Here is a 27,404-nt window from a genome sequence, read left to right on the forward strand (position 1 = left end):
AGCCAGTAAAAACCAGAAAGAAGCAATCAGGAAACTATTATGGTCTAGCCAAGAGGTGATGATGGTTCAGACTGGGGTGGCTGAAATAGAAGTGACTAGAAAGAAGAGCAGGCTAAAGGGTGAAGGGAAAATGAAGGGTTAAGAATGAAGCACAAGGGAAATTTCTCAAGTGTTCCCTTTTAAGAAGACGGTGAGCAGCATAATTTGTGAGAACTGATTTTTAAAATGAAGTATTTCAGACACACAATATAGAAGACCAGAACAAACTAACTACCACCTTAAGAAATAAGAACTTAAAAATTCACTTGTAGTCCCTCTGAATCCCAGAAGCACTGTCCTAAATTTGGTGTTTATCATTCCTGCGTATGTAAATGTGATATTAAACTGTAAATGTACACTAAATACAAATACTTATATAGCATAGAAATAGATATTTTAATACACCCATAAACAATATAGAGCATAGTTTTTGTTTAAACCTTATATAAAACGGCACACTTCATGTCCACTGTAACTTGCTTTTCCCAGACATTATTTTTGAGATGTCTTTATGACACAAGCAGCCCTAGTTAATTTTATAAGCTGTATAGTAATCCACTGGATGACTCTATCACAACTTATCCCTTCTCCTGATGGACATTTAGATTAGTATTAGAGTAGGCTAACAAAGACACCCAAGAATATATAATGCCTCAAATAACAGTTATTCTTTTCTCTTCAGTAGTTTCAGACAGATGTACCTGGTCGGCAGTTAGTCCTTCATGGGGGGGATTCAGGGTATCACCTATTTTCCATTTTGTGCTCTGCCACCCCCCAAAGACACTCTATTAACTGCATTCAGCCAAGGAAGGGGAAAGAAAACATAGAGGTACACGCACTATCTTAAAATCTAGCCTGGATGTGACATGTCACTTTCCTCACGATCTACTGCTGGGAAGCTGGTTGGCTACCCCTTCACTACAGGGCAGGGGGTTAGAGGGCTGGGAAACATAGCCTAACCACTTGTCCTATAGTCCTGTAACTCTGCAAGGTGAGAGCAGATTTTGGTGGACAGCTAGTAGTCTCTGCTACATGTTGTAAACCATACCACAGTATCATTCTTTGTTTATGTCTCCTGGTACAGCTGGGCAAGAGGATTTTTCTGTTATGTACCCAGGAGTAAAACCGCTAAGTCTTAGGGCATATTTTCAGCTTGACTAGATACTGCCAAATCATTTCCAAACTGACTGTACCAAATTTACGTTCCAAACCGTCCATGAGAGTTCACATTCTCCACAACCTGGCTATACTCAGTATTGTCAAATTTGTATTATTCCAATGAATTTGGTTTAAAAATGTAAAGACTCAGTGGTATGAATATGATACTCTCTACTGAATCCTGCTGAGAACTGGCCTCAGAAAGGAAAAAAAAAAATTTTAAGATTTTATTTATTTGAGAGAGAGGGAGAGATCACAAGTAGGCAGAGCAGCAGGCAGAGAGAGAGGGGAAGCAGGTTTCCCGCTGAGCAGAGAGCCTGAGGGGCTCGATCCCAGGACCCTGAGATCATGACCTGAGCCGAAGGCAGACGCTTAATGGACGAAGCCACCCGGCGCCTCAAGGTAAAATTTTTTAAAGTGCCTGCAAGGGCCTTGGATGAGACTGGACAAGTTTTCTATACTAATTCACTTTAATCTCAAACAAATTACTCATTTTAACCAGCAGATTTCAGGGGCTAAAAAACTATCGCTACCCCTGCATTTGGTACTTATTTCAAACCCACTCCCATGTCTAGCCATTGTCTTACCCCCCATACGCTGTGTCAGCAAGGAGTGGAGTAGCAGGTCGAAGTCAATGAACAACTGCAAACATCATTCTAACCGACAGTCATTTATTTCTTTTGTCATTGCCCAACATTCCCCAAGTCTTACTCACCAGAAATTAATATAGCTTCTTCATTTCTCCTCCCTGACAATCCTCATCTACCAAAAGGGTTTTTAAAGGTGCAACTGCCCAGGAAAATGTAGAGTGGACAGACCATGCCCTTGACTTGTTTCAAAACTATCTATTCTGGCAGTATCCAAATCTGGTTTCCATGCTCCCTTGTTTGAAAGTGGTCTTCACAAAAGCCCACATTTTAAAGCTATGTGGAGCGGCACAGAACACAGACCTCAAGAGTAGTAACAGCCTTTCAGAATTTGGAAACGTAGTATTTATCCATATCAGGGTTTGGGGTCTTTGCTCTTTATGTGGCATGTGCCACAAAAATTGGCAAGAATATAGAAGACCAGTATTTGTGAAAAAGGGGAAGAGAATCTAGAAACACAGCAACAGAGCTGTTCTAAGCAACGCTCCAGAGAAAGCCAGCCTTGAAGAAAAGTAGCCCACCAGACATTTTTTATCAGGTAGGTGTGAGGTACAGTAAAGGAGTTTTTCTTTCCGACATCAGATAAATATCCACCTCTGGTGTCAAAGTCTCAAGATATAAAGAGGACAGAACTCCACATATAAAAGAGGACAAACGACAATATTCTCAGAAAACTCCCAAGAGACAGAGGTTGGCTAAAGGGAGGAATGAAGACTTAGCACAGTGTAGACTAACAAGTGAGGTCAAGTCCAGGGGAGAAGGAATGTGTACCTTGGCTGCCAATCTTAGTGGCATTACCGGGAACACTAGGGTTCTGTGTCAAAACATCAAGTGCAATGTGGTTATTTCTCAATCCTTAAAACTGGGGGAGAAAACAAGCTTCCAGAGGGCACTGATCGTAACAACTGATGAGGCCTCAAGCCCCAAGAAAGTCAAGGCAGTATTTATTGCTTCTTCTACTTCCTTCTTTCCAATCATTTTCACGTTTGGGACATGTTAATGTTTGAGCTGTTTTTCATGCTTGTGGGTCTAGTCAGTCAGTCACTGCTACTTGGGACAAACGAAACATTTCCCAGGAAAACCAGCGTAGAGAGGTTCTAGCTTTTTCATCCTAAATCCATTTTCTTACTTTCAATCCTAAAACCATATTGAGAGAACAAACAGCCTCCATAAAATCTGTTTCCCAAGGAGACAGGATAAGCTTATTACATGAGTGACAACAGTTCTAGCTTCTAGATTGTTATATCACAAATACAAAATGGTAAGTCAGTATGATTTTAAAAAATTAATTTGGAATTGTTGTATAAGCGAGATGATGGAATGACTACTTAATCAGTGGAGAGTCCAAGAACATTCTATAGCCCAGGAAGGAAAAGGACAACCAAATGGGTTTCTCAGTTTTGTAGAGGGCAAGAGGGGCCCACAGTTAGCCTTAAGAGGGAGCTCTTTGGGCAAGAGAAGAGAAAAACAAGAGGACTCCAATGAGGAAGAGCAGGAAAACCTACCCAAAAGGGGTGGGGATAGGGGTGGGGCCAAAGTGAATAAATAGGGAGAACAGTGAAATTTACACAGGAGGAAGGAGCTGAGAAACTCACAGCCTTACACAAACAGCTGGAAAAGGACATTTCTCCTCACTCAGCCCCCGTGACTCAGTCCTCCCAGCACAGGTCCCCGTGACAACAGCATCACGTCCGCCCTCCTAGGAGCTTTCGCACTGCCTGCCTACTTCCTTCCTCGTTTATGGTTAGTCTTTGGGGGCTTTGCTTTCTGGAACTGTGCCGGCACGGGCTCCTGCTCCGGTTCCTTACAGGAGGCCGACACTAGCAATTCCTCATTACTCCTCCTCTGATCCTTCCCTACTCTAAGACTCAGCTCTGCCTCGGGAAGCTCGATGCCAGGCTGCTGCAGCCTTCGCAGAGACCTTCTGCTCCTGTGCTGCTGCCTCCGCTTTTCTTCTTCCTGCTGCCGCTGCTTTATCTTCATTAGCTTTTCAAAGCTTTTGGTTGTTGTCGGGTTTACAACGAACCAATCCTACAGAGGCAAAATGGAAAAACCATTCAGTCAATACACAGTAGCGAGCATAAAGGAGTATGGGAAGACATTCTTTACTTTTTTGTTTTTTGAAGATTTATTTGAGAGACAAAGAGAGCATGAGGAGGGGGTGGGGCAGAGGGCAAGAGAGAATCCCAAGCGGACCCCCTGCCAAGCGTGGAGCCCAACACAGGACTCGATCCCACAACCCCAAGATCATGACCTGAGCTGAAATCAAGAGTCCGCCAACTCAACTTCCCCTGGGTGTGGGAAGAATTTCTAAAAGGCATGGTTAGGGCAGAAGGCATTAAGAAGGAAACAGATAGGAACCATACCTTCTAACTCTGTACTCTTTGAACTGGAGAAATTCAATACAAAGTAGTCATTACAAGTATTTATTGTCTAAGACATGATTTGGGAGACTTCAGTAAGTGATCTACAAAGTCTGTTCATTTAGCATCATCCCACTCATTTATTTCCTTTAGAAAAATCTCATGAGCTAGAAAGCACTGGGCCATAGGAGATTTTTATTTCATGGTAGTATGGTGGTTAAGGGTATGAACTTTACACCCAGACCGCCTAGGTGCTAATCCCAACTGTTTCTAGCTCTGTGACCATGGGGAAATTACTTAACCTCTCTGAGACTCAGTTTAAAAAAGTAAGAGTTGAGGAACATGGAATCCAATTGTGAAATATTCTTGTGGAAGGAAGGAAGGAAGGGGACGGAAGGAAATGAATTTCAACTGAAAGTGAGTGATCTGATCAGTCTTCTAGATCTAACTACCAATTTATAGGAAATATCTGAGAGAGGACCACCACCATAGAAATGCAATCAGCAAAACCCAAAAGGTATGTAAACATATGTGACAAATGACCGCTTCTTCAGAGAAAGGGGGAAACTTCTAGACCTACGGTGTCTAATGAGATAGTCACTAGCCACACATGGCTACTAAGCTCTTGAAAAATGGTTAATCCAAATTGAGATACGCTTTCAGTATAAAAAATACACATTAAATTTCAAAGGTTTAGTATGAAAAAATGTAAAGTATCTCATTAATACTTTTGTATTGACTACATGTTCAAAAGATAGCATTTTAGGTATACTGGGTTAAATTAGATAAATTAATTTCACCTGTTTTCTTTGTATTTTTAAGATGTGGTTACCAGAAAATCTTAAATTACATAGAAGACTCAAATTACATTTCTACTAGGTAGCACTCTGGATTAAAACATGCACACACACACACAAAAAACCCAGTATATGGACCTTTTTTTCTCCCCTTGCTCCTGATTTGAACAAACCAACTCTGAAAAAACTTATGAGGCAATCAGCAAATTTAAATAATTTAAATAATGACCGGGTATATGATAATACTCAAGAACCACTGCTAATTTTTCAGGTGTAATGATGATTGTGGTTATACCTTTTTAAAAGTCCTTACATTTCAGACACAACATCAAAAGAAGCAGTAACAACTGACATGGTATGTGGAATTTGCTTTAGAATAAGCCTTTTAGGGACAAGAAAAGTGGGTGTGATTATAAAGGAAAACAAGACTGGCCATACTGATGTCTGCTGAGGCTATTCATTATACTATTCTGTCCATTTTCATGTATTTGAAAATTTCTGTTTTTAAAAAAAAAAAGTAGTATAAGAAAATGTGACGCCAAGAGGGAGGAAGAGAGTAAAAATGTTTTACCACCCCATATAGTTCATAAATACAGGCACAAATCATCAAAGTAACGCTCAAGGAACAGGCCGCAAACCCAGTGAAATTTGTTGGCCCCAACTTCTTAAGAAGAAACTGAAGAAACAGGTTAACTACGTAAAGGCCAGATTTTGTCAGAAGATCAATTATCTCTTAAAGAATTCCTAAAATACGAAAAAGTATGCTATTATTATAAAAAAAGATATGACTGCCTTCCGGAAGAAATCTCAGATATGCAAAGAGACTCCCAAAGCTTAAACCTATAAAACAACAGGGACCACATTTGGTGACACTAACTACAGCCCACATTGTTAAGAATGTGAGGTCAGAGAACAGCTAAAGGTGCTCGCTCTTTTTCCTTATCAGGCAACAACAGTTTCTGTAGTAAACTTCAGAAGTTTGATCATTTGATAATTGATATTCCAAGAGAATGCACACTTTACTCCTTTAACTTCTGCAATACAGGTATTTAATTATGCAGGAAACAATTTCTCTATTCACCTGTATTATTAAAAAGTTGGCCTAAGAGAAAACTCTTGACTTTCTGAACCTTAAAGCATTTTAGTACAGAATTGATTCTTTAATTTTGGAAATTTACAAACCTTAAGAAAAGTGGCAAGAGTTCAATGAACCCTAGATTTGTACTAGGGTTAACTTCTCTTCCCTTTCTTCCTTCTTTTCTGCCTTTTGCTGAACCACCTGCAAGTTATCTGCAGATTTATTTCATCCCTAACAACTTCAGCACAGATCTGCCTAAGAACAAGGGCTTTCTCCTGTACAACTATAATACAGTAATCACATTTGGGAACATGAATATTGCCTCATTACTATTATTTAATCAAGTCCATATTCCAATTTCTCCAGTTGTCTCACTAATGCCCTTTATAGTTGTTTCTTTGCAGCATCTGAAACAACATTAAAAACAGGTTGCTCAAAGACATTAGAATAAAAGAAAACAGAAGTACAGAGATGGCTATAAAACAAGAATTCCAAAGGTGTAAATTCAGCCTGGTGCCCAAGTGCCTGATTTCACTGAATTTAAAAGAATCAGAAGAGTTCAGGCACGCTCACACCTACAGTGAGCTCAAATGCTTTCAAAGAGAAATACAATTATGCACGTAATTTTACAAAGTATTTTAACTTCATCTCTGGTAACCACTTTTGAGTTACTTTACGACAGTCCTAGCCCACAAAAACGCACAAAATCCACCTTTCTTGGGGCATATGTATGGGTTTCACAGGACTACAAAAACATGGTGGGAAAGCAGGGACCTCACCTCGGCGTGGACAGAGTTGATATGATACTTGACACCACTCTCTGACACGAATTCTTTTTGACACAGAAGACACTTGTATTTTCCAGCCACAAAGTTTCCCTGTTTTCAAGAGAGAAAGAAAAGGAAATTACTGGTAAATTCAGGAACACATACCTGGGTCATGTATAGGGATCGTTAAAGATGAAAAAAGGGGATTTTACTGCCGCAAAGGTAGGAAGGAAGAAAATCCAAAACAGCAATATATTTAGGAAAACCAGATTGAGCAGACTGTCACCATTACAAATCTATCCTAATATAAACTCTACATGTAATCTCCCCACCCTCTCAACACAACCTGAAGTTCTCCTACTTGTATTATAGAACACGTCACACTTTTCTATCCTCCCTTGTTTCTGTCATTTCATTTCCAGGTTCTCTTGGATCCTCTTCCCAAATGATCAAACTTCTGAAGTTCACCAGAGGCACCAATGTATATAATTCTTCCCACTATAATCCACTGCTCCAAAGAGTGCCTTGGACATCCAAAATTAGAGAAGTATCATCCATAATGCCTAGTTTAAGGACTCAGACACTAAGTGGCAGCAGTCCCCATAGCTGTGGGTTGTAGGGCACCTGGGTCAACACAGAAAAGATTCAGTGAGGTGAACAGCTATCTGCTTGACACCCAGGGACAGAGTCTACTTCTCGTCCCCAGAGGCCAGTACAATTCAGATGAGATTAGAGGCTCTTCACCAATCCAGATAAGCACAGGTAAATTGATTCTAGAAAGTTAAAGGCCCATAAGACGGGCCAGGCCCAAGGCAGGAGAGGCTCAGGTGGAAGAAATTAAATCCTTGGTAGAGACTCAAAATTAGTAATATTTTTCTCCAAATACTTTAATTGATAAGATTTAAGGTTAGGTTGGCTTTTTCTGTATCTTGGACATATGCTGGCATCCCATCCAGTAACAGACCAAGAATCTTTAGGACTTAAAAAGCTAAACCAGCCTCTGAAGATAACAGCAAACAGGACAACTAGCTGTTCACCTAAACTGAATTCTCTTCCGTTATCAGACTACTTTAGAGGTCATGCTAAGGTAAATTGTTCAGAAAGTTACAAACCAAGGTACAAGAGCCCAGGTGAGCTTTAAGGCCTGATACACTACTGTAGACAGCCTCACAACCCTGCAAAAGAGAAGAAGAAATAACATAAGACTATATGAAACCTTGTCCTTCTCTTAGCAACCTACTTTACACTGACCAACCCTACATGTGGAAGAAGCCCAATAAATCGCATGGCAAACCAAACAGGAAAAGAATCCACAAACAAGCCACAAAAGCAAAATGAAAAGAAAAAAAAAAAAAAAAAAAAAAAACAAGGAAAGGTTTAAAAAAAAAAAAAAGGTGAACAAGCTGTTCAGAAAAGCTTAAGATACTCTCTTCTCTGGTACTTTTTCTTTAACAGTTAGAGAAACAAAAACGCACAGTTAGTTTGTTGGTTTTTTTTTTTTTAATCTGCTTTCTTGAGTACAAATGTGTCTCCTATTTCTTGTGTATCTGCTCCTTACTTGGGGAAGGATATGAGCACATGTGAGCATATATGGCTCTGTGGTAGATTAAAGATGTCTGGAAATTCTCTGCCACTCTTTCCTGTGAGAAGTGGAGTCCACTTACCCTCCCTCTGAATCTGGGTGAACCCTGTGAGTCCTTTGACCAATAGAATGCCATGGAAATGATGCAGAACAAATTCTGAAGCTAGGCGATAAGAGATCTTCAGCTCCTACCTTCATGTTCTTGGGATACTCTGGGAAGTCAGTTGCCATGTACCCTGCTGGTAACCCACTACACCCTGATGGAGAGAGGCCATGGGGACAGCCGAGCTCCCAGCTGAATTAGCTGCACAGGAGCCATCTTGGACATTCAGGTCCCATCCCAGCTTGCAGCCAAATGCAACTCACACGTGATCCCAGCTGATGCCATGTACAACAGGAGAATGTTCTGAGCCCTAGCAGAATTACTGATTTATAGAAATCTGAACAAATCCAATAATTGATGTTTTAAGCCACTGAGGTTCAGGTACTTCGCCATGATGGAATAAATAACTAAAAAGCAGTTTGATAAACATTTACTGAAGAAATGAATGAGAAAGAACCACCTGGTTAGGGCACTGAATGCGATGATATTTCTTGATATCTGACTTCCATTTGTGTAGGACTTCCTGGCTGAAGGTAGGTAGCCCAGGGCGAGTATATTTTAACTACAAGACAAGAAACATTTTATTGGAGGAATCCAACTTCCAACCAAAATACCCCAAAAGTTTCATACCCAATGCTTCAGGTTATGTAATTCTGGAGTTCAACAAGCATACTTTCATATGCAAAAAAAATTTGTAGTATGTGAGAAATTTGAAATCCAAATTTACCTGAAACTGGTAAGTATAGCTGTCTATTGTTTAATGTTAGGATAGTCTGATTTTTAACAGAGGGCAGGAGACTTTCAGATATAGCACTTCATCTACAGTTTGAAAAAGCTAGTGACAGAGCATTTATACAGTTAAAACAATTGTTACAAAAAAGGGATACAAATATGTACTATATATAAAATGCACTTATCACATGTATACTTACAGGGTACATATATACACACACATATATAATACATTCAATAGATATATATGTAGCTGGGGAAAAGGCTAGAAGGCTATAAATGAACATGTTAGCAGTAGTCATCTCTGGGTGGTGGAATTTTGAGCGGTTTTAATGTTTTTTCCCTGCGCCTCTGCATTTCTACTTCTTCTTCAAAGGTGTCATGTTAATTTTGGGGTTTTTTTTTTTAAGATTTTATTTATTTATTTGAGAGAGAGACAGAGACAGAGATAGCGAAAGAGATAGCAAGAGAGAGCACAAGCAGGGGGAGGCACAGAGGAAAGAAGGAGAAGCAGGCTCCTTGGGATCAAAGAAGGACTCCATCCCCGGACCCTGGGATCATGACCTGAGCCAAAGGCAGATGCTTAACCAACTGAGCCACCCAAGAGCCCCAATTTTTGATATTTCAAAAATTCAAACAAAAACACTGAGGTTCGACCTGAAACAAAGACGCGAGAGAACTCTAGGGATGGAACACACAATCTTTCCTTCTACTGCCCAAGCAGAATTAACTATTCCTCACACTTGCCTCCATGTGCTTTGACACAACTTAGTCTCTTCTTACAAGGGCAACTGTACTTTCCAGAAAAGAGACAGCTAGCACCTGGAGAGACAGTTCTTACAAAGTTCACCACAGGTAATAGCTATATTTCCAGGGAGTAAACGATCCTCCTGCTTGAAAAACTAAGTATATGAAACAGATACTGAGACAGAAAAACAGAACCAAAGCCCACAGTGGTAAGGGGTAGTAAGGAAGTCACCCTAAAGAACTCTGGCAAATCTATAAAAGAAATCAGAGCACAGAACTGGCTTTATATATATGCAGCTAGTGTATATGGATCCATCTAAAATCCTTTTAGAGTGATATCAGAATATTTACATAAGCTATTGTATTCATACAATAAACTATCATATTTATGCAGCTATAAAAAAATGAGAATAATCTCAATGAACACATATGGAGTGAGTTCCAGGATATACTTTCAAGTGAAATAAAGCAAAGTACAGAAAAGTACTTATGTAAGAAAGAAAAGAATATAAGAAAATACGCATCATCTGGCCATCCATCCCATAAAAATATAAGAAGGACAAACCAGAAACTACTGAGTGTGTTTACCTTTGTGGGGAGCAGGGTGGGAACAGGATGGAAATAAAAGGGTTCTAGGAACTGGGAACTGGAAAGAGGGCAGTGGCCCTTCTCTGAGAAGACCTTTAATACCGGTCTGACTTAGAACTATGGTAATGTTTCCCATACCCCCAAGATAGATGACTAGTTTCAATTAAACAAGATGTAGCGGGGACCCAAAATGTAATAAGATAACATATAAACCTAATGATTACAAATGAGAAACCTAACGGGGGGGGGGGACGATCTAAGTAACTATAAAATAGGACTCCATTATATAGTGTGAGGCCAAAGATGACAAGCACTGTAACGACTACTGTTCTCTAATTAGCAAATCTGTTTTTACAGGGGTGTGGGTTAACAACTGTAAAACTGTATTATACTAGAATTAAGCATTAAGTAAATAGCTTGTACACAATGAGAGCCAGGTCTCTCACTGTTGGAGAAAGGAGTTACAAATAAGCACAGAGGAAGGCAAGAATGAAACTTGTGGTGTTGGACTGGAATTGAAGGTATCATGGCTTTCAATATGCATACAGATAGAGAAATGAACACGAGAGAAAGTAGGCCTGGGTGGTGCAGTCAGTTAAGCATCCGACTCTTAATTTCAGCTCAGGTCATGATCTTGAGCTCCACACTCAGTGTGGAGTCTGCCTGTCACTCTCTCTCTGCCCTTCCCCCCTTCACCCGCTCGTTCACTCCCTCTTTCAAATAAATGGATAAATGAAATCTAAAAAAGAAAAAAAAGAAAAGAACAGAGTGTGTGTATGCACCCATGAATATACATATACATGGATATGCACAGACATATACACCCATGGATACACACACACATACACACTCTCTCTCTCATATAACTTTAACTCTATCCACCAAGAAGGCCCAAAAGCATTGATACCCCAGCAGGCATGAACACACCCAGCATTCAAATCTTGGTTTTTAAATATATTCTTCAATAAGAGAAATCAGCATTCCTTGGAGAAATGGTTGATTCCATGGCTAGGGCAGGGAATATATGAGATGACCCTACAGCATCTCGTGGTGTCAAAAATTTAAGAAGTACTCAAAAAAATGATAGAGGCATGTCTGAAAGACACAGGGGCCCACTTGGAAGTGCTCTTGATGGCCAACTCTGAGACGACTTGAGCCACAAAATGACCAACAATAATAGCACCCTATTATGATGCTACAATAAAATATCCTTGAGTCCATACTGATATAAACAGAGTAACAGAAGAAAAGGACGTATCTTTCTCACAGAATTCCAATTAATAACTGCAGAAGAAATAATGGGAACACTAAACATCATTAGGCAAACAACCATAACTGTTGCAGTGACGGATACTATGTTAAGTGGGCAGAAGTATGGTTAGAGAAGGGCAGTTGTATAGTGTAAATCCCCCCACAAAATATTCACTAATTATAAGGGGGAAAACTGTAATTTTGCCTTGGAGAAAAACGCGACAACACACCCTCATCAAGTGATCAAAGTTATAATCAGTAAAAAGACGTTCCAGTATCATATCCCTCCTGATACAGTGCACTGAGAAGTGCCAACACTGCTTCAGTGGTATTCTTGACGAAAACATATGACCCTCAATCTAATCTCAAGAAAAGACTACACAAATCCATACTGAGGATATTCTACAAAATAACCAGCCTGTCCTCTTCAAAAGAGTCAAGAGCACAAAAGACCCCCCCAAAAAAGCCAGAATTGTTAACAGATGAGAGGACTCTAAGGAGACAGTAAAGAGAATTAAATGGGGATCCTGATGGTGTCCTATGATGGAATCCTGATCGGATACTATGTCATTCGTTATGTAAGGAATTGGCATTAGAAGAAGCCAGGTAAAGAGCATATGGGAACTCTGTGCTAATTTTGCAATAGCTCTGCAAGTCTAAAATTATTCCCAAATAAAAAAGGTTTTTCAAAATGGAATATATACTTTGTGAAATAATAAAAAATGTATCTTGGTCTCTGCACTCAGTTCCTGTTAGCACTTAGTCTTCGACCCTGGTTCCTGACAGAGAGCTCCTAAAACTCCAAAATTCCTGAGTAATACCAGTATTTCACACAGAGCTCATAATTCCTTGGAACATTCTGGTGACAGGAGTATCTTTTGTTCTAATGAGGCAATTCTCGGTAGGCTCCTGGGTGGGAGCTAGTCACCAGAAAGGACCAAGCCATGACTTGAAGCTTGGAACTTTCAGACCCATTCCCCATTCTCTGGAGAGGAAAAGTAGCTAGAAATGGAGTTAATCAATCATGCCTACTTGATGAAACCTCCATAAAAATCCCCAAATTATGGGGTTCAGAGAGCTTCTAGATTGATTAACGTATAACTATATATATATATATATGCCAAGGCGGTGGTGTACTCCCAACTCCACAGGGACAGGAGCTCCTCCTCCTCCTTCTGGGACTCTTCCAGACCTCATTCTATTTATTTCTTCAACTGATCATTCATCTGTAGGTTTTTATTATATACTTTATAACAGACCAGTAAATGTGTTTCCCCAGCTCTGTGAGCCATTCTAGCAAATTATCAAAACCAAGGATGGGGTTATGGGAACCCCAATTTATAGCCAAACCAGTCAGACGCACGGGTAGCAACCTGAGACTCGTGATTGGCATCTGAAATCAGAGCAGTTCTGTGGGGGACGGAGCCCCTAACTTGTGGGATCTGACACCAACTCCGGGTAGATAATGTCAGACCTGAATTATCTGAGGGACACCCAGGTGGTGTTAGAAAATTGGTCTGTGTGGGAAAAACCCACACACCTGGCGTCAGAAGTTTGTTAAGCATGCAGTTGATGTGAGTAAAGGAAAACACAAGAGTTCTTCCTAGACAATATTGCTTGTATTTGTATCAGGAAACACTGGAATGGGACACTTGGGTGGCTCAGTTAAGCGTCTGTTTTCGGCGCAGGTCATGATCCCAGAGCCCTGGGATTGAGACCCACATCGGGCTCCCTGCTCACCGGGGAGCCTGCTTGTCCCTCTCCTTCCGCAGCTCCCTCTGCTATTCCCCTGGTTGTGCACACTCACACTCTCTCTCTCTCTGTCAAATAAATAAATAAAATCTTAAAAAAAAAAAAAAGAAAGAAAGAAAAAGCAGCATTGGAAGACACTGAGGAAACCAGCAAGAATGGTTAACCATGGAAACAGGATAGAACAAGGATAGGGTAAGAGTGTGATATCTCAGTATTTATGACAATCTTGACTTTTGAATGATAAGAATATATAATCTACTGAAACAAATTCTTTTTTTTCCCCCTTTTATTAGAAAGGGAGAGAGAGGCGGGGGGCACAGGGAGAGAGAGAATCTTAAGCAGGCTCCACGCCCAGTGCTGACCCGATGCAGGGCTTGATCTCACAACCCTGAGATCATGACCTGAGCCAAAATTAAGGGTCAGACACTTAACTGACAGAGCCACACCCAGCAGGTGCCCCCAAATTTGATAATTCCCTTAGCCTACACAATGTCAAAGTATAAAACAGATGATTTTAGAAAAGTATCTGTGAGATAAGACTATCAAAACTTAAAAAAAAAAAGACTATCAAAACTTATCAATGAGCTAACAAGTATTTATGTCAAATTCCCTACCACAGACCATGCACAGTGAAACCAGATGGTCTACAATATCACAATATACACATCACTGTACAAAATTCACATTTAAACTGAATTTAGATAACCATATTCTTTAGCCTGTGACAGGAAGAAAGCAGCATTAGTCTAAAACAAGAAAGGATGCTCTGCTATTCAAAAACAGGACCCTACTCTTGGGACACCTGTAGGACTGATTTTTAGGCCAAGTAAGAGGTATTAACTTCTAGGATTTGACCCATTTTCTTTTAACATATGACGTTCCTTTCACATGAGTCAAAGCCCTAAGCCAAATCTAAACTATTCTTGTCCATACCATGGAGAGTAATAGGTCCTTAGCTCTAATCTCAATCTTCACTGTAGATCCTCCCAAGCCCTTCCCATGACTACTCCCACAAGTCATATACCCCTTGTCTCCTCTTGGCCAAATAATGTTCCTCTGGTCTATGATCTATTTTAAACCAAAGGCTTCCAAGCTGGGTTCTGTACCCCGCAGAAATACACTTGCGACCATGGAGGGAATGATGGAAGTATCAAGGAGAAAGCCAAGTAGACAAGGCTTTGGGTTCACTACCCCGTAGTTATTCAGAGCGACTCTGCTGCCCCTTCTTTTACATACTGGTGTTTTATATAAGCTTCCATTTGGAAAACAGAGTGGGAAGGGAGAGGAGTTCCGTGGCCAGAAAAGCAAGTTGCAAGCATTTATCTAAACTAAATATAAACTACTACATACGAAGTAACAAAGTGGAAACACACTAGGCAACAACCAGGCAAAAAACTAATTTGGAAATGCCGATTCCCTCTGGAAGTAGTCCAAAATTAAGAAGGTTCCTTAAGGAACTTCTGAAACGGACTGTCTCTCTAGGACCCACAAGAATCCAAACACTCATGTTTCATCTCTAAGAATAAAGAAGCAATTTATCGCGCACTCCAGTGCATTTAGTTTTCCGTATGCAGTAAGCACAGAAGCAGACACGGTTCAACATTAATACTTTAAGTCTCTACTTTACCTTCCGATCATCAGGTACCAAATCCTGAAGCACCTTCCTCTTGGGCCATTCCTTGGCCAGTTCAGCAGAAGCCAGCTCCTGCAGGTGGTATACAGCTATCTTGGCAGAACGCCTCTGAACTCGACCGCCACTCTTTGGCTCCAGGCTCATCTCCTTTAAGCACTCTGGCTGTCCTGACTCTGGAAAGAATGAGATCTGCAAGAATGAGACATAGCAGAACACAAGCCTGAGAGGTGGCTTCCATCAGAGCCAATGATTAAAGGCTATCCTTCCTGTTCTAAGTATCAAAAGCTATTTATAGCTTGCCAACCATTAGCATAAAGTTCTACCACCTTAATGCGTATTTTGTTGGTTAAAAAAAAGAACTTCTCAGGATAAAATCTGTTGTTTTGATAAGTCAAATTGGTTAAAGGTCAAGACATGGCTGTGTGCAAAGACAGGACCCTCAACCCATATCTCATACTACATACAAAAATCAACTGAAAATGAATCAAACATAAACCATATAACTGTAAAACTCCTAAAAGAAACCAAGGGAGAAAATTTCGTAAGCCTGGGTATGACGGTTTCTTGACGTGTCACCCTGGCTAGGCTACAGTCATCAGCTATTCAACCAAACACTAACCTGCATGCTGATGGGAAGGTACCTTGCAGATCTAATTTTTAAAGTCCAAAATCAAGTAGGAGAGGTGTGAGAGAAGAAAAGGCGGGAGAGATTCAGAGCATGAGAGAGACTCACTACGTCTGCTGCCGTGACGATGAAGGGAACCAGGGAATGCACATGGCCCTCAGAAGCTGAGGACACTTCCTGGCCTACAGCAAGCAAGGAAGTGAGGTCCTACAACTGCATGGAACTCAATTCTTAATCTTAAGAAGCCTCAAAACAGATTCTCCCCTTGAGCCTCCAGAAAGGAATAGCCCTACTCACACTTTGATGCCAGCCTGGTGAGGTTCTACACAGGGGAGTCAGCTGAGCTGTGCTATACCTGAACTTCTGGCTTGACAAGCAGAGTTAATACAGCTGTGTTGTTTAGGCCATTGATTTTGTGATTTTTTTTTTTATAGCAGCAATAGAAAAACTGTACCTTGGGCTGGGAAAATATATCTTAGATACAATAAAAGCATTATCCATAAAAGGAAAAAAAATAAATTGAATGAACTTTATCAAAGTTAAGAACTCTACTCTTTGAAAAACGCTATCCAAAAATAAAAAGCTAAGCTGGGAGAAAATATTTATAAAACAGGTAGTTGGTAAAGGACTTCTGTCCAAAATACATAAAAAAAACTCAGAATATTTCTAAACCTCAACAGTAAGACAATGAAACTCCAATAAGAAAGGCTTTCAATGGCCACTTCACTGAAGAGGACAGACACTTCACTAAGGACCCACATTGCCAATAAGCACATGAAAGGAGGGTTAATGTCATTAGTCATTAGGAAAATGCAAATTTAAACTGCAGGGAAATACCACTGCATACCTAATAGAATGGATTAAGAAAAAAATGACACTGACAATAGCAAGTCCTAACAAGGACACAAAAAAACTGGAACTCTCATTTTGCCAGTGAGAATGCAAAATGGCACAGCCACTTTGAAAAACAGTTTGGCAGTTTCTTATAAACATGTATTTATCATTTGACCTAGCATTCCCATTGCTAAGTATTTACCCAAGAGAAATTAAAATTTGTTTTCACAGAAAAGCCTTTTATGTGAATGTTTATAGCAGCTTTATTCATAATTGCCAAAAAATGGAAACAACTCAAATGTTCTTCAACTGGTGAATGGATAAAGAAACTGTGAAACATCCATACAATGGAATCCTAGACAGAAATAAAAAGAAATAAAATTAATGATACATGCAACACAGGGACGAATCTCAAATGTATTATGCTAAATGAAAGAAGCCAGACTCAAAAGGCTATATATTGTATGACTCCGTTTATGATATTCTGAAAAAAAGCAAAACTATAGGGATAGAAAATAGATCGGTGGTCAAATCATTCTAGATCTTGAATGTGCTGGTGACTACACAACTGTATGTATTTGTCAAAACTCTTATAACTGTACACTAAAAAGGGTGAATATTAATTACCATATGTAAAGTATACCTTGAAACTTAACTCTGAAAAAAAAAATGAGGTGGGGCAAGCCTAGAAATCAAGAAAAAAAAAGTCAAGACAAAAAAATTGGGACAGAAGAACCAGCTGAACAGAGATTTCCAGAAAATTTCTAGCTAAAGGGGAACACCTTAAGCTTTAGAAATATAATAATGAATTTACTTCTGCACAGATCATACAGTGAACTTTGATTTCTCTAAGCTAATTAGGTTCAAAAGGCAGAAAAAAAGAGAACCAAGGAAAAACAAGAGAAAACAAAAGCATTCAAAGATTAAAAGGGGATACAAATGAGGAACCAAGGAGGTATGGGAAATGTCAGGGTTAGTAGTCACCACGAAACAGATCCCCCAAACAGGGTCTGGAAAGTAATCAGTACTCACAGGCCCATGCTCTGACCTCAGGTGATACGCAAGTCCAGCCTTCGATTTATATGGCTTTCCACAGTGGTGACATTTCAGGGTCATCTCCTCCAGCTCTGCAGCCCCTTTGCCACATTTTCTGACATGGTACAGATATCCCATGATGCTGGTGAAGCTACTAGAGCAACTCTGAACACAGGAGAGAGGCCTGAACTATAATCTTCCATCTTTTGACAAGATCTCTCAATTTCTAAACAGCCACAAAAGACTCAACCACCACATCCTATCGATAGATCCTCCAACATGGCTAGACCCTCTCCAACACTTCCCATTAGCATGACCCTTCCCTGTCCCTCGTCCCTGCCCTAACAGCTGTCCTGTCTGCCACCAAGAGCGACGTTCCGTCAGTTCAGTCAGCATCCAGTCCACTAGCACCGTGCGTCTCCTCTGCCGCAGAGCTTCCTCGCTGGCTCGGGACTCGACCCCACCCCAGCAGCAAACACCCAGCGATGCCAAAGCTCCTCACAGGGAGATTACCAGGAGCCTTTTCATCACACTAAAGAAGGGTGGGAAAGGAACCCCTTTGAATAAAGGAAAAGGGGAGAAAAATAAGTTTGTGGAGATGTGAAAGAAAAATAAAGAACTATTAATGAACTCAAAACACCTGGAAAAGCAGGAGCCAGTCTTAATGCTGGAAGGTGACACAGAACCAGGTCTACAAGAGAGGAGGAGAAGAAATGGAAGAAAGAAACAGAAAGACAGTGACTCGAGACTCCAGGCAGAAGGAGACGCTGTCCCTAGGCTCTTACCTCACGCATGCACCTGAGCTTGCCCAGTCTCTTTAGAACTGTCCGGAGCCGCTCTCTCTCACTTGGCTCGTCTATTTCATCCCCAGCCTTCAAAATGGGCTAGAAAGCAAGAGAAGCAAACAAGCAGATGATGCACGGAAAAGACAGATACAGACAAAAATGGTATCATAGGAGAATCAAGGACTGGACTAGCACCTAAGCCGAGGCCCATGAAGCTTAGTTATCTGACTCCTGGCTTTCTCCATCTTCTCCTAGACAGACAAGGAAGCAAATGCAATGCAAGTAAGAGTTCAGAGCCTCTGTCTTCTAGGAGACGAAACTTTGGGGCTAATGTAAACACAAAAATACCCACCACAACGGTTTCACTGTACATAACTCTTCTATCAAAAGGGTGCTCTTACACGCCTGCAAAGCCCCAGAGCCTCAGCCACCTCCACGGGGTTATCCAAACCCATCTATGTAAAGACATGCGAACCCCCCGCAGGCTCATACGGGACAGGAGACACCTTACCAAGCTATTGTGATTTGCCATGACGTGATACTTCATCCCTGCCAGGGAACGAAGCTGTTTCCCGCAATGATGACAAGTAAACATTTCCTACGAGGAAGAAATACTGCTCAGTGCCAGGCTGTTCAACAGAGAAATAAAATGTTAAAAAGTCCTACTCAGATACTCTCAACCGTATCTCCTTTCACTCCCAAACTCGACAGTCAAGGCATCTCAAAATCCCACAACCTCAGCGTCATGTCCTTAAGGACAAAGGAGGAAAAGCAACTCATTTTTCAAGAATGACCATTTACTAAGTGCCAATATTTGCCAAGTAATGGAACAGGCCCTTTGCATGTATTCTTTCTTTCTTCTCCTCTCAGGGATTGCACAAAATTATCTTCTCTCTCTTATAAATGAGAAAACCAAGGTCCACACATAAAAAAGTTAAATGACGCAACAAATAAGTGGCTGAGTGAAGATTCAAACCCAAGTCTGTCGGACTCAAAAGCCTCTGTCTTCCTTCTAACACAATGCTGCTGCTTCTCCACAGGTATCAGCACACCCGACACAGAATAGAGAGCTAAGGTATGGGGAAAGAGCATAACTGTCACGAAATGCCACAAAATCTCTAACCTGTTTGCAGGTCTCCATGTGTTTCTTTAAGCCCTCGATGGTCTTTCTCCCCACTGCCTGGCAGGTAGGACAGGAGACACTGCCTTTATCCACGATTTCTAAGTACCACTGTTCCTCCAAACTGCCTACAAAGGAGAAAAAGGAACACCTCGTAATCTGCAGAATTCTCCTGAAACAAAAAGCACAATCCTGAAACTTAGTAAAAGTACCATAAAAATGGTTTGTTCCCTTCCTGGGGAAAAGACTCTCTGCGTATAATTTCTAGAAATATTTTTTTCTCAGTCAGTGAGGAAACACCTACTCAGTTTCCCATGATAAGAACCATCTGGGCACCACTTAAAAGCCCAGTGGCTTACAGAACTGGGCAACGTTTTTTTTTTTCCTAGCTTTACTGAGATACAAGCCACAATGGGCAATACTTTCATAGCCGCATATGACAACGGGATACTGAGATATTTAACAGCCGGTTTGCTGAGTGTTTCCTGTGTACCTGAAACTTTGTACAATGTTTTTATCCCATTTAATCTCTATGAAAATTCTGACTGCCTTCATTATCCCACTCAGAGACAAGGAAACCAAAGCTTGCAGAAGTTAACTAGATGGTGGCAGGCCAGAAAACCAATTAAGAGCCAAACCTTCCACAAGGGTCTGACCGGCCTCCAAACCCATGCCCTTAGTAACTGCCTCCTGAAAGAAACTCTCTGCTACATCATCCCTTAACCACCACCAACAACAACAAAGACAGGGTGTGAGAACTAGATACCCCAAAGCTTCCAACAGAAAACATACCTGCTGCATAAGCTGGTGGTTCCTTCCGAATACGACGAGCCTGGGATTTGGGATTAGGTTGAGTTTTAGGCCGTTGCTTCCTCCCTGACGCAAGACAGAAACTTGAAGCCCAACATATCAACTTTGCTACCCCGTCTCTACTACCAAAATCTCCTCCCTCATCTTCTCAACACCCTGTGCCCCCACTCCCTCAACCAACTGACTCCCTTAAGTTGTAACAGAAAAAAACTCGTAGAGTCAGGCAGGATGGAAGCCATTCCATGCCAAAAAATCAAAGGGCTCAACAGTGCTTCAAGGGCCAAAACCTAAGGTCTCTCTTGTACCTCTAAAGAATAAAGCCCAGGCGCCCACGGAAAGAGAATGAGCAAAGTTACTCCCTTACCATAAAGCTTATGCTTCTTCTGAGGAAATTCTCGATAGTCTTCATCTTCTTCCTGCCTGGGTTTCCTTTTTCCTTTGGTTGATACTCCACCTGACCCTGAAACACCATACAAAAACAAACAAACAAAACCCTCAGTGTGGTTTACAAGTGAACGTCTCTGGCCTGCCTGAAGTTTTGAAACTTCAGTCACGAGACCATCATAGAGGAAGATCATCAGTGAGCACAGGCCTCACAGAAGTGGTTTGACATTTTTAGGGAAGTTGGTAAAACTTCACTAACTCACTCAACCTCCCCTTTTCCCTTTTTCTTATTCTTCACCCAAGTGATCAACTGTTCCCCTATGAGTAATAAAAGCCTTCAGGCAATGTGCTTTCTTTGATCTTGATTCAAAGCTAACACGAAGTAGAACTGTTCCAGATAAAGGGCTACTAAGGACCCTTGAGACTACGCCCACCAAGACAATGACACCCAGAATCGCCCTTACACCAGCCCCTAAACTTCAACAGACGATCAAACTGGAACAGTTGGAAAGAAGTTCAAATCATGTGAAGAGGGAAGGCTGACACCAGTCTAACCGAGAGGAGTGAGATCAGCAGAATTTCACTCTAAAATAGAAGGATAGTTCACAAAGTTGAATAGTATGTGGCAGCCTAACATAAATGTGAGATACACATATGTGACATTTACAACAAGTACCTAGAGAGTGCTCTGCCTTTGACATAAGACAGAGATACTCATACCTTCGACACGGGAAGCCGCAGCTGGCTTGACCCTTCTCATCTTCATCCAGTAGGTAGATTTTCGGAAGGACGGTGGAAAATCACTCACTGGCTCACATGATGAGGCAGATGATGAACCACTTAAGGAGTCATCATGAGGGATAGTGTACTGGAAACTATTATCCTTTATGGAGCACTGGGTCCTGCTAGTAATACGAAACAAATAGACATACCACAAAGGAGGATCTGGAGTAAAGTTCCTATTAATTTTTTATATCATAAGAAGACAAGTTGGTTACCTATGCAAAAACTAAAAAGCCTAATAAAATCAGACCTAAGATTGTACTCTAACAATTACAAGAGTTGTGATCAAATGCAACATATAAAATTATTACACTTCATTGTAATAAAAGCAGTCCACATTAATGATCACTCTGGAGCCCAAGTAGGCACTCTTTTCTAGACTGATCAAAGAAAAGAAAGTAGTGAAAGTAATAGGGTGTTCTTTGATCCTTCAGAAGATCCTTCAGTAACCAGGTATGTCCAGGCCTCCCAATTTCTCTGACAGAGGGACAGTAATAAATACTATCCCTGAGAACAAAGAAGGAAAAGCAGAGTTTGTAGGTCCCTAGTCTGATCCATCTTCCCTAAACACTGTGTCAGCGCTATCCTGTCTTATTTAGGCAACATGATTCTTAGCTCCCAGCCTTAAAGGAGCTACCTTATCTAAGGTAAGCTGGCTGGAGAAGTCTGGTATACAGCTGGATCCAAATTCCCAAATCTAAGACCAATCAGTACGTAGTTAAGAAACATTCACCAGTAACTAGGTCGTTCAGAATGCACAGAGGAGCAGCAGTTCTCACAGTGTGGTCCAAGGACCTCGAGACAACCCTTTTCCAGCTGAAGATCCGCGTGAGGCCTGCCTTATGTTTACGGTTTAGAAAGACCACTCTGGATGCTGTATGGAAAATGACCCGTGGAGGAGGAGTGAATACAGGGAGAAGGGCTAGCCGCTCAAGGTAACAGTATGGATAAGAGCTCATAAGGACCTGAACTAAGGTTCTGTACCAGAGATAAGTTGACAAATTCAAGATAACACTTCTGTGGTACAGCTGATAAGAATCACGTAGAGGTCTGAGGTAAGGAGATGGAAGTAACACAGGTGACCATTCTTAAGAATGTATGTTAGTAAAATATGATACAGGCCCACTATGGAATTCTAGGTAGTTGTTGGAAGCAATAAACCATTTCCACAAATAGAGACGTGAACATAAGCAAAAGAGCATACTGCTGAATGAACAAGAAACAGGGTGCCTGGGTGGCCCAGTCAGCTAAGCATCTGACTCTTGGTTTCAGCAGCTCAGGTCATGATCTCAGGGCTGTGAGATGGAGCCCTGCGTTGGGCTCGGTGCTCAGTGCTGAGTCTGCCTGACGCTATCTCTCCCTCTCCCTCACCCCCTCCACCATGTGTACACGCACACTCTCGCGTGCATGCTCTGTGTGCGTGCCTGCTCTCTCTCTCTCTCCAAAAAGAAGTAAGTCTTTAAAAGAAAAATAAAGAAAGAGCAAGACTTAATGTCAATTTTGTAAATTAAAAACAAATACACATATAAACAACACTGGCTATTTTATAAGGATTCATAAATATTTAAGGACAAATATCAAACTTGTTAACATGGTTGTCTCTGGAAGGGAATGGAAATGGAAACAGGGAAAACAAAAAACAACAGGGACTGATGATGTCAGTATGCTAGGAACAGAGAAGAATGATTTTCCATTCTCTGCACATGAGATCCAAAATTACGAATTTAATACAGCGAAGTCCTGATTCCGCCGTGGTGCATAAGGCCACCACAGCTCATCCCTCCTGCTGACTACAACTGAAAATCCTGGACTCTGAAAAGTAAACAAAGTAGGTGGACTATAGAGAGGTGTCAAAACTGGGAGAAGTGACTCACATGGGTGTGTTGCCCCATTTTGTTTGTTTTCCCTCACATGCAGCAATGCAATAGGGGTGGGCCCCATTTGCAGAGGAGCATGGGCAGTCTAAATTGCAACAGAAACTCTCTTTCTGGCCACAGAAACCAGGAAAAGGGTCTCCACAGACTAAAATGTGTGAAGGAACTGTGCAGAAGAACCAGGCAAAGAAGATGATCCCATAATTCTATGTACGAATCCACACAAATCACAGCTTAATCTGAACTACATATGTTTGGAGCATACCGAAACCAGCTTAGCGAAGGCTTTGAGAAATGAAATAAGATTTGAACAAACGACACAAGTCTCAGAAAAACCCCTGAGCTGCTAATAAAAGATAGACCCAATGTATCAAAAGCTTGGAGAAATGAAAGGAGACTTGAAACACCCAAAAAAGTCTCAGTCAAATCCCTGAGCTGTTCAAGACCGACCTAAACCATCATAGCAAAGACTCAAAGAATGGAATTAAGACTGACCCAGTGACCTCAGAAAGTAAGACAGAACTTATGGTCTGAACAGTAAACAGGTTACTTGCTAAAATAAAAATAGCAATGATCCCCCAGAAGATTCTAAAAAGACCCAAGGTCTATACAAATAACATTCACAATCTCGGGAATAAGTTCCAAAATTATGCAATACACAAAGAAGCAGGAAAATCTGCATAATTTCAAAAGGAACAGATAATGAACAAATGTCAACCTCAAGATGTTAGAACTATCAAAGATTTAAAGCAGCTATTATAGGGACGCCTGTAACACTGGGCGTATTACTGGGTGGCTCAGTCAGTTAAGTGTCTCCCTTCAGCTCAGGTCATGATCCCAGGGTCCTAGGACTGAGTCCTTGCTCACCAGGGAGCCCGCTTTTCCCTCCGCCTGCCTTTTTCCCTGCTTGCGCTCTCTCTGACAAATAAACAAACAAAATCTTAAGGGGAAAAAAAAAAGCAGCTATTATAACTATGTTCCATGAAATAAAGGAACACACACTTCAAGTGAAGGAAAAGGTAGGACTTCTCAGCAGAAAAAAGAAACCAAAAAAAGAATTAACTGAAATTTTAGAACTGAAAAAAAAATATATTTGAAATAATAACAAAATGGGCTCAATAACAGAATGGAGATGACAAAGGAAAGAATCTGTGAACCTGAAGACAGAAATTATCTACTCCAAAGAACAAAGAGAAAAAAGACTGAAAAACAGTCAACAGAGCTTCAACAACCTATGAGTCAATATCAAAAGGTGTCACTTAACACCTTAAGGATATCAAAAGGTGGGGCACCTGGGTGGCTCAGTAGGTTAAGCCTCTGCCTTCAGCTCAGGTCATGATCTCAGAGTCCTGGGATGGAGCCCTACATCGGGCTCTCTGCTCAGCAGGGAGCCTACTTCGTCCTCTCTCTCTGCCTACTTGTGATCTCTGTCTCTGTCAAATAAATAAATAAAATCATTAAAAAAAAAAAAAATACCAAAAGGTGTCCAGAAGGAAAGGAAAAAGAAACTGTGGCACAAAAACACATTTGAAAAAAATAATGGTGGAAAATCACCCACATTTAATGAGACATAAATTTACAGATTCTAGAAGCTCAACAAATACTCATTGGATACACTGAAAGAAAAACACACCTAGACACATCCTAACGAAAATGTTCAAAAGTGAATATTGAGAGAGAAAAATCTAGAAAGCAGCTAGAAAGAAATGACATGTTACATATAAAGAACAATGGTTTGAACGGTTACAGAATTCTCAACAGAAACCAAGGAGAAGAGAAGATAATGTAACATCTTTAAAATCCTGAGACAAAAGATCTGCCCATCTAAAACTCTATACTAAGTAAAAATATCCCTTAGACATGCTTCTTCAGATTAAAAAAAAAAATTAAAAAAAAGAAAATTTGTTGTTTGCTCTATGACCTGCTCATAGACCTGCTCTATGAGAAATGCTAACGGAAATTATTCCAGATATAATGAAGGAAAATGATACCAGAGAGAAATCTGGATTTTTCGGAATGAAGAAGAGCAAAAGAAATGGTAAATAGCTGGGAAAATATTAACAATGACAACAACAGGGGCGCCTGGGTGGCTCAGTGGGTTAAAGCCTCTGCCTTCTACTCAGGTCATGATCCCAGGATCCTGGGATAGAGCCCCGAGTCGGGTTCTCTGCTCAGCGGGGAGCCTGCTTCCCTTCCTCTCTCTCTGCCTGCCTCTCTGACTACTTGTGATCTGTCTGTCAAATAAATAAATAAAATCTTAAAAAAACACAAAAAACAATACTACTTTAAAACAAAATTTTGGGGGCACCTGGGTGGCTCAGATGGTTAGGCATCTGCCTTCGGCTCGGGTCATGATCCCATGGTCCTGGGATCGAGCCCCGCATCTGGCTCCCTGCTCGGGCGGGGAGTCTGCTTCTCCCTCTCTCTCCCCATTGTCCCCCCTGCTAGTGCTCTCTCGATCTCTCTGTCAGATAAATAAATAAAATCTTAAAAGAAAAAAAAAAACAAAATTTTGACATTATCTGGTGAGGTTTTTAAAATATGTAGATGTAATACATATGAGAGTGATAACTTAATGGTCAGCAGACAGGGGGCTGAGGAATTCTACAAGGTTGTGAGGCTTCTAGATTTAAGCAAAGTGGTAGTATAATAACTTTAAGTAACCTATGAAACAGTAGGTATATACACTGTATTTCCTAGAGCAACCACTACACATGAGAAAAACAGAAAAAAAAGAAAAGTGAAAGAGAGATTAAAAAATCAATAAACTAAAATCAGAGACCAAATATTCAAATAACCCAAAATAAGATATAAAGGAACAATACACAGGGTACGATAACCAAAATAAAACTGCAAACCTAAATCCAACCATATCAGTAATTACTTTATTTTTTTTTTAAAGATTTATTTATTTATTTATTTGTCAGAGAGAGAGAGAGAGAGGAGCGAGAGTGAGCACAAGCAGACAGAGTGGCAGGCAGAGGGAGAAGCAGGCTCCCTGCCGAGCAAGGAGCCCGATGTGGGACTCGATCCCAGGACACTGGGATCATGACCTGAGCAGAAGGCAGCTGCTTAACCAACTGAGCCACCCAGGTGTCCCTCAGTAATTACTTTAAATGTTTATGGTCTCAACACTCCAGTTAAGAAGTCCAAGACTGTTAAAGAATGAATAAAAAAGCAATACTCTAGTACAGTTGACCCCTGAACAACACAATCTGAACTATACGGGTCCACTTATACATGGATTTTTTTTTATAAATACAGTACAGTATTGTAAATGTCTTTTCCTGGTAATTTTAATATTTAAATTTAATATTTAAATTTAATATTTAATATTTTAATATTTAATATTTAATATTTTCTTTCCTCTATTGTAAGAACACCATAGAATATAATATATAACATACAAAATCTGTTTTAACAGACTGTTTATGTTATCAGTAAAGCTTCCAGCCTACAGTAGGCTATTAGTAGTTAAGTTTTGGGAAGTCAAAAGTTATATGCTAATTTTCAACTGTGTTGGAGTCAGCATCCCTAACCCCTGTGTTGTTCAAGGGTCAACTAACTGTATACTGCACCTATAAGAGGCACACTTTTTCTTTTCTTTACTTTTCTAAGTTTTATTTATTTTATTTATTTATTTAAGTAATCTCTGTACCCAATGTGGGGCTTGAACTCAGGAACCCGAGATCAAGAGTCAAATGCTCTTCCAACTGAGCCAGCCAGGTGCCCCCAAACTTTCAATATAATGACATATACAGCAAACACAAGAAGGCTGAAGTGGCTATTCTAATACCAGATAAAACAGACTTCAAGGCAAGAGTATCACCAGAGATATAAAGGGACACTTCATAATGATAAAAGTAACAAATCATCACAAAGACATAATTATTCAGTGTATGCATCTAGTAGTACAA

At 40.6% G+C, this 27,404-nt stretch overlaps 1 protein-coding gene across 4 annotated transcripts in view; it reads right to left on the bottom strand.

The window, feature by feature from the left end:
- Window positions 1-1,849: 1,849 nt before the first annotated feature.
- Window positions 1,850-27,404, bottom strand: part of ZNF512 (zinc finger protein 512) — a 31,077-nt gene continuing 5,522 nt past the window's right edge. Inside the window, exons 3-14 of one of the 4 annotated variants that reach the window (XM_080813544.1) lie at window positions 21,551-21,735; window positions 20,811-20,906; window positions 20,429-20,512; window positions 19,640-19,764; window positions 19,028-19,114; window positions 18,517-18,615; window positions 17,729-17,896; window positions 15,232-15,426; window positions 8,995-9,096; window positions 7,962-8,024; window positions 6,862-6,960; window positions 1,850-3,875 (exon numbers count right to left, since the gene is read on the bottom strand). In XM_080813544.1, coding sequence (XP_080669670.1) covers window positions 3,567-3,875; window positions 6,862-6,960; window positions 7,962-8,024; window positions 8,995-9,096; window positions 15,232-15,426; window positions 17,729-17,896; window positions 18,517-18,615; window positions 19,028-19,114; window positions 19,640-19,764; window positions 20,429-20,512; window positions 20,811-20,906; window positions 21,551-21,735 — 1,612 coding nt within the window. In that variant the 3' untranslated portion in view covers window positions 1,850-3,566. The remainder of the gene's footprint in view (window positions 3,876-6,861; window positions 6,961-7,961; window positions 8,025-8,994; window positions 9,097-15,231; window positions 15,427-17,728; window positions 17,897-18,516; window positions 18,616-19,027; window positions 19,115-19,639; window positions 19,765-20,428; window positions 20,513-20,810; window positions 20,907-21,550; window positions 21,736-27,404) is intronic. The other 3 variants (XM_080813541.1, XM_080813542.1, XM_080813543.1) reach the window with 3 other exon arrangements.

This window comes from Martes martes (assembly GCF_963455335.1).
Source record: "Martes martes genome assembly, chromosome: 9".
NCBI lineage: Eukaryota > Metazoa > Chordata > Mammalia > Carnivora > Mustelidae > Martes > Martes martes.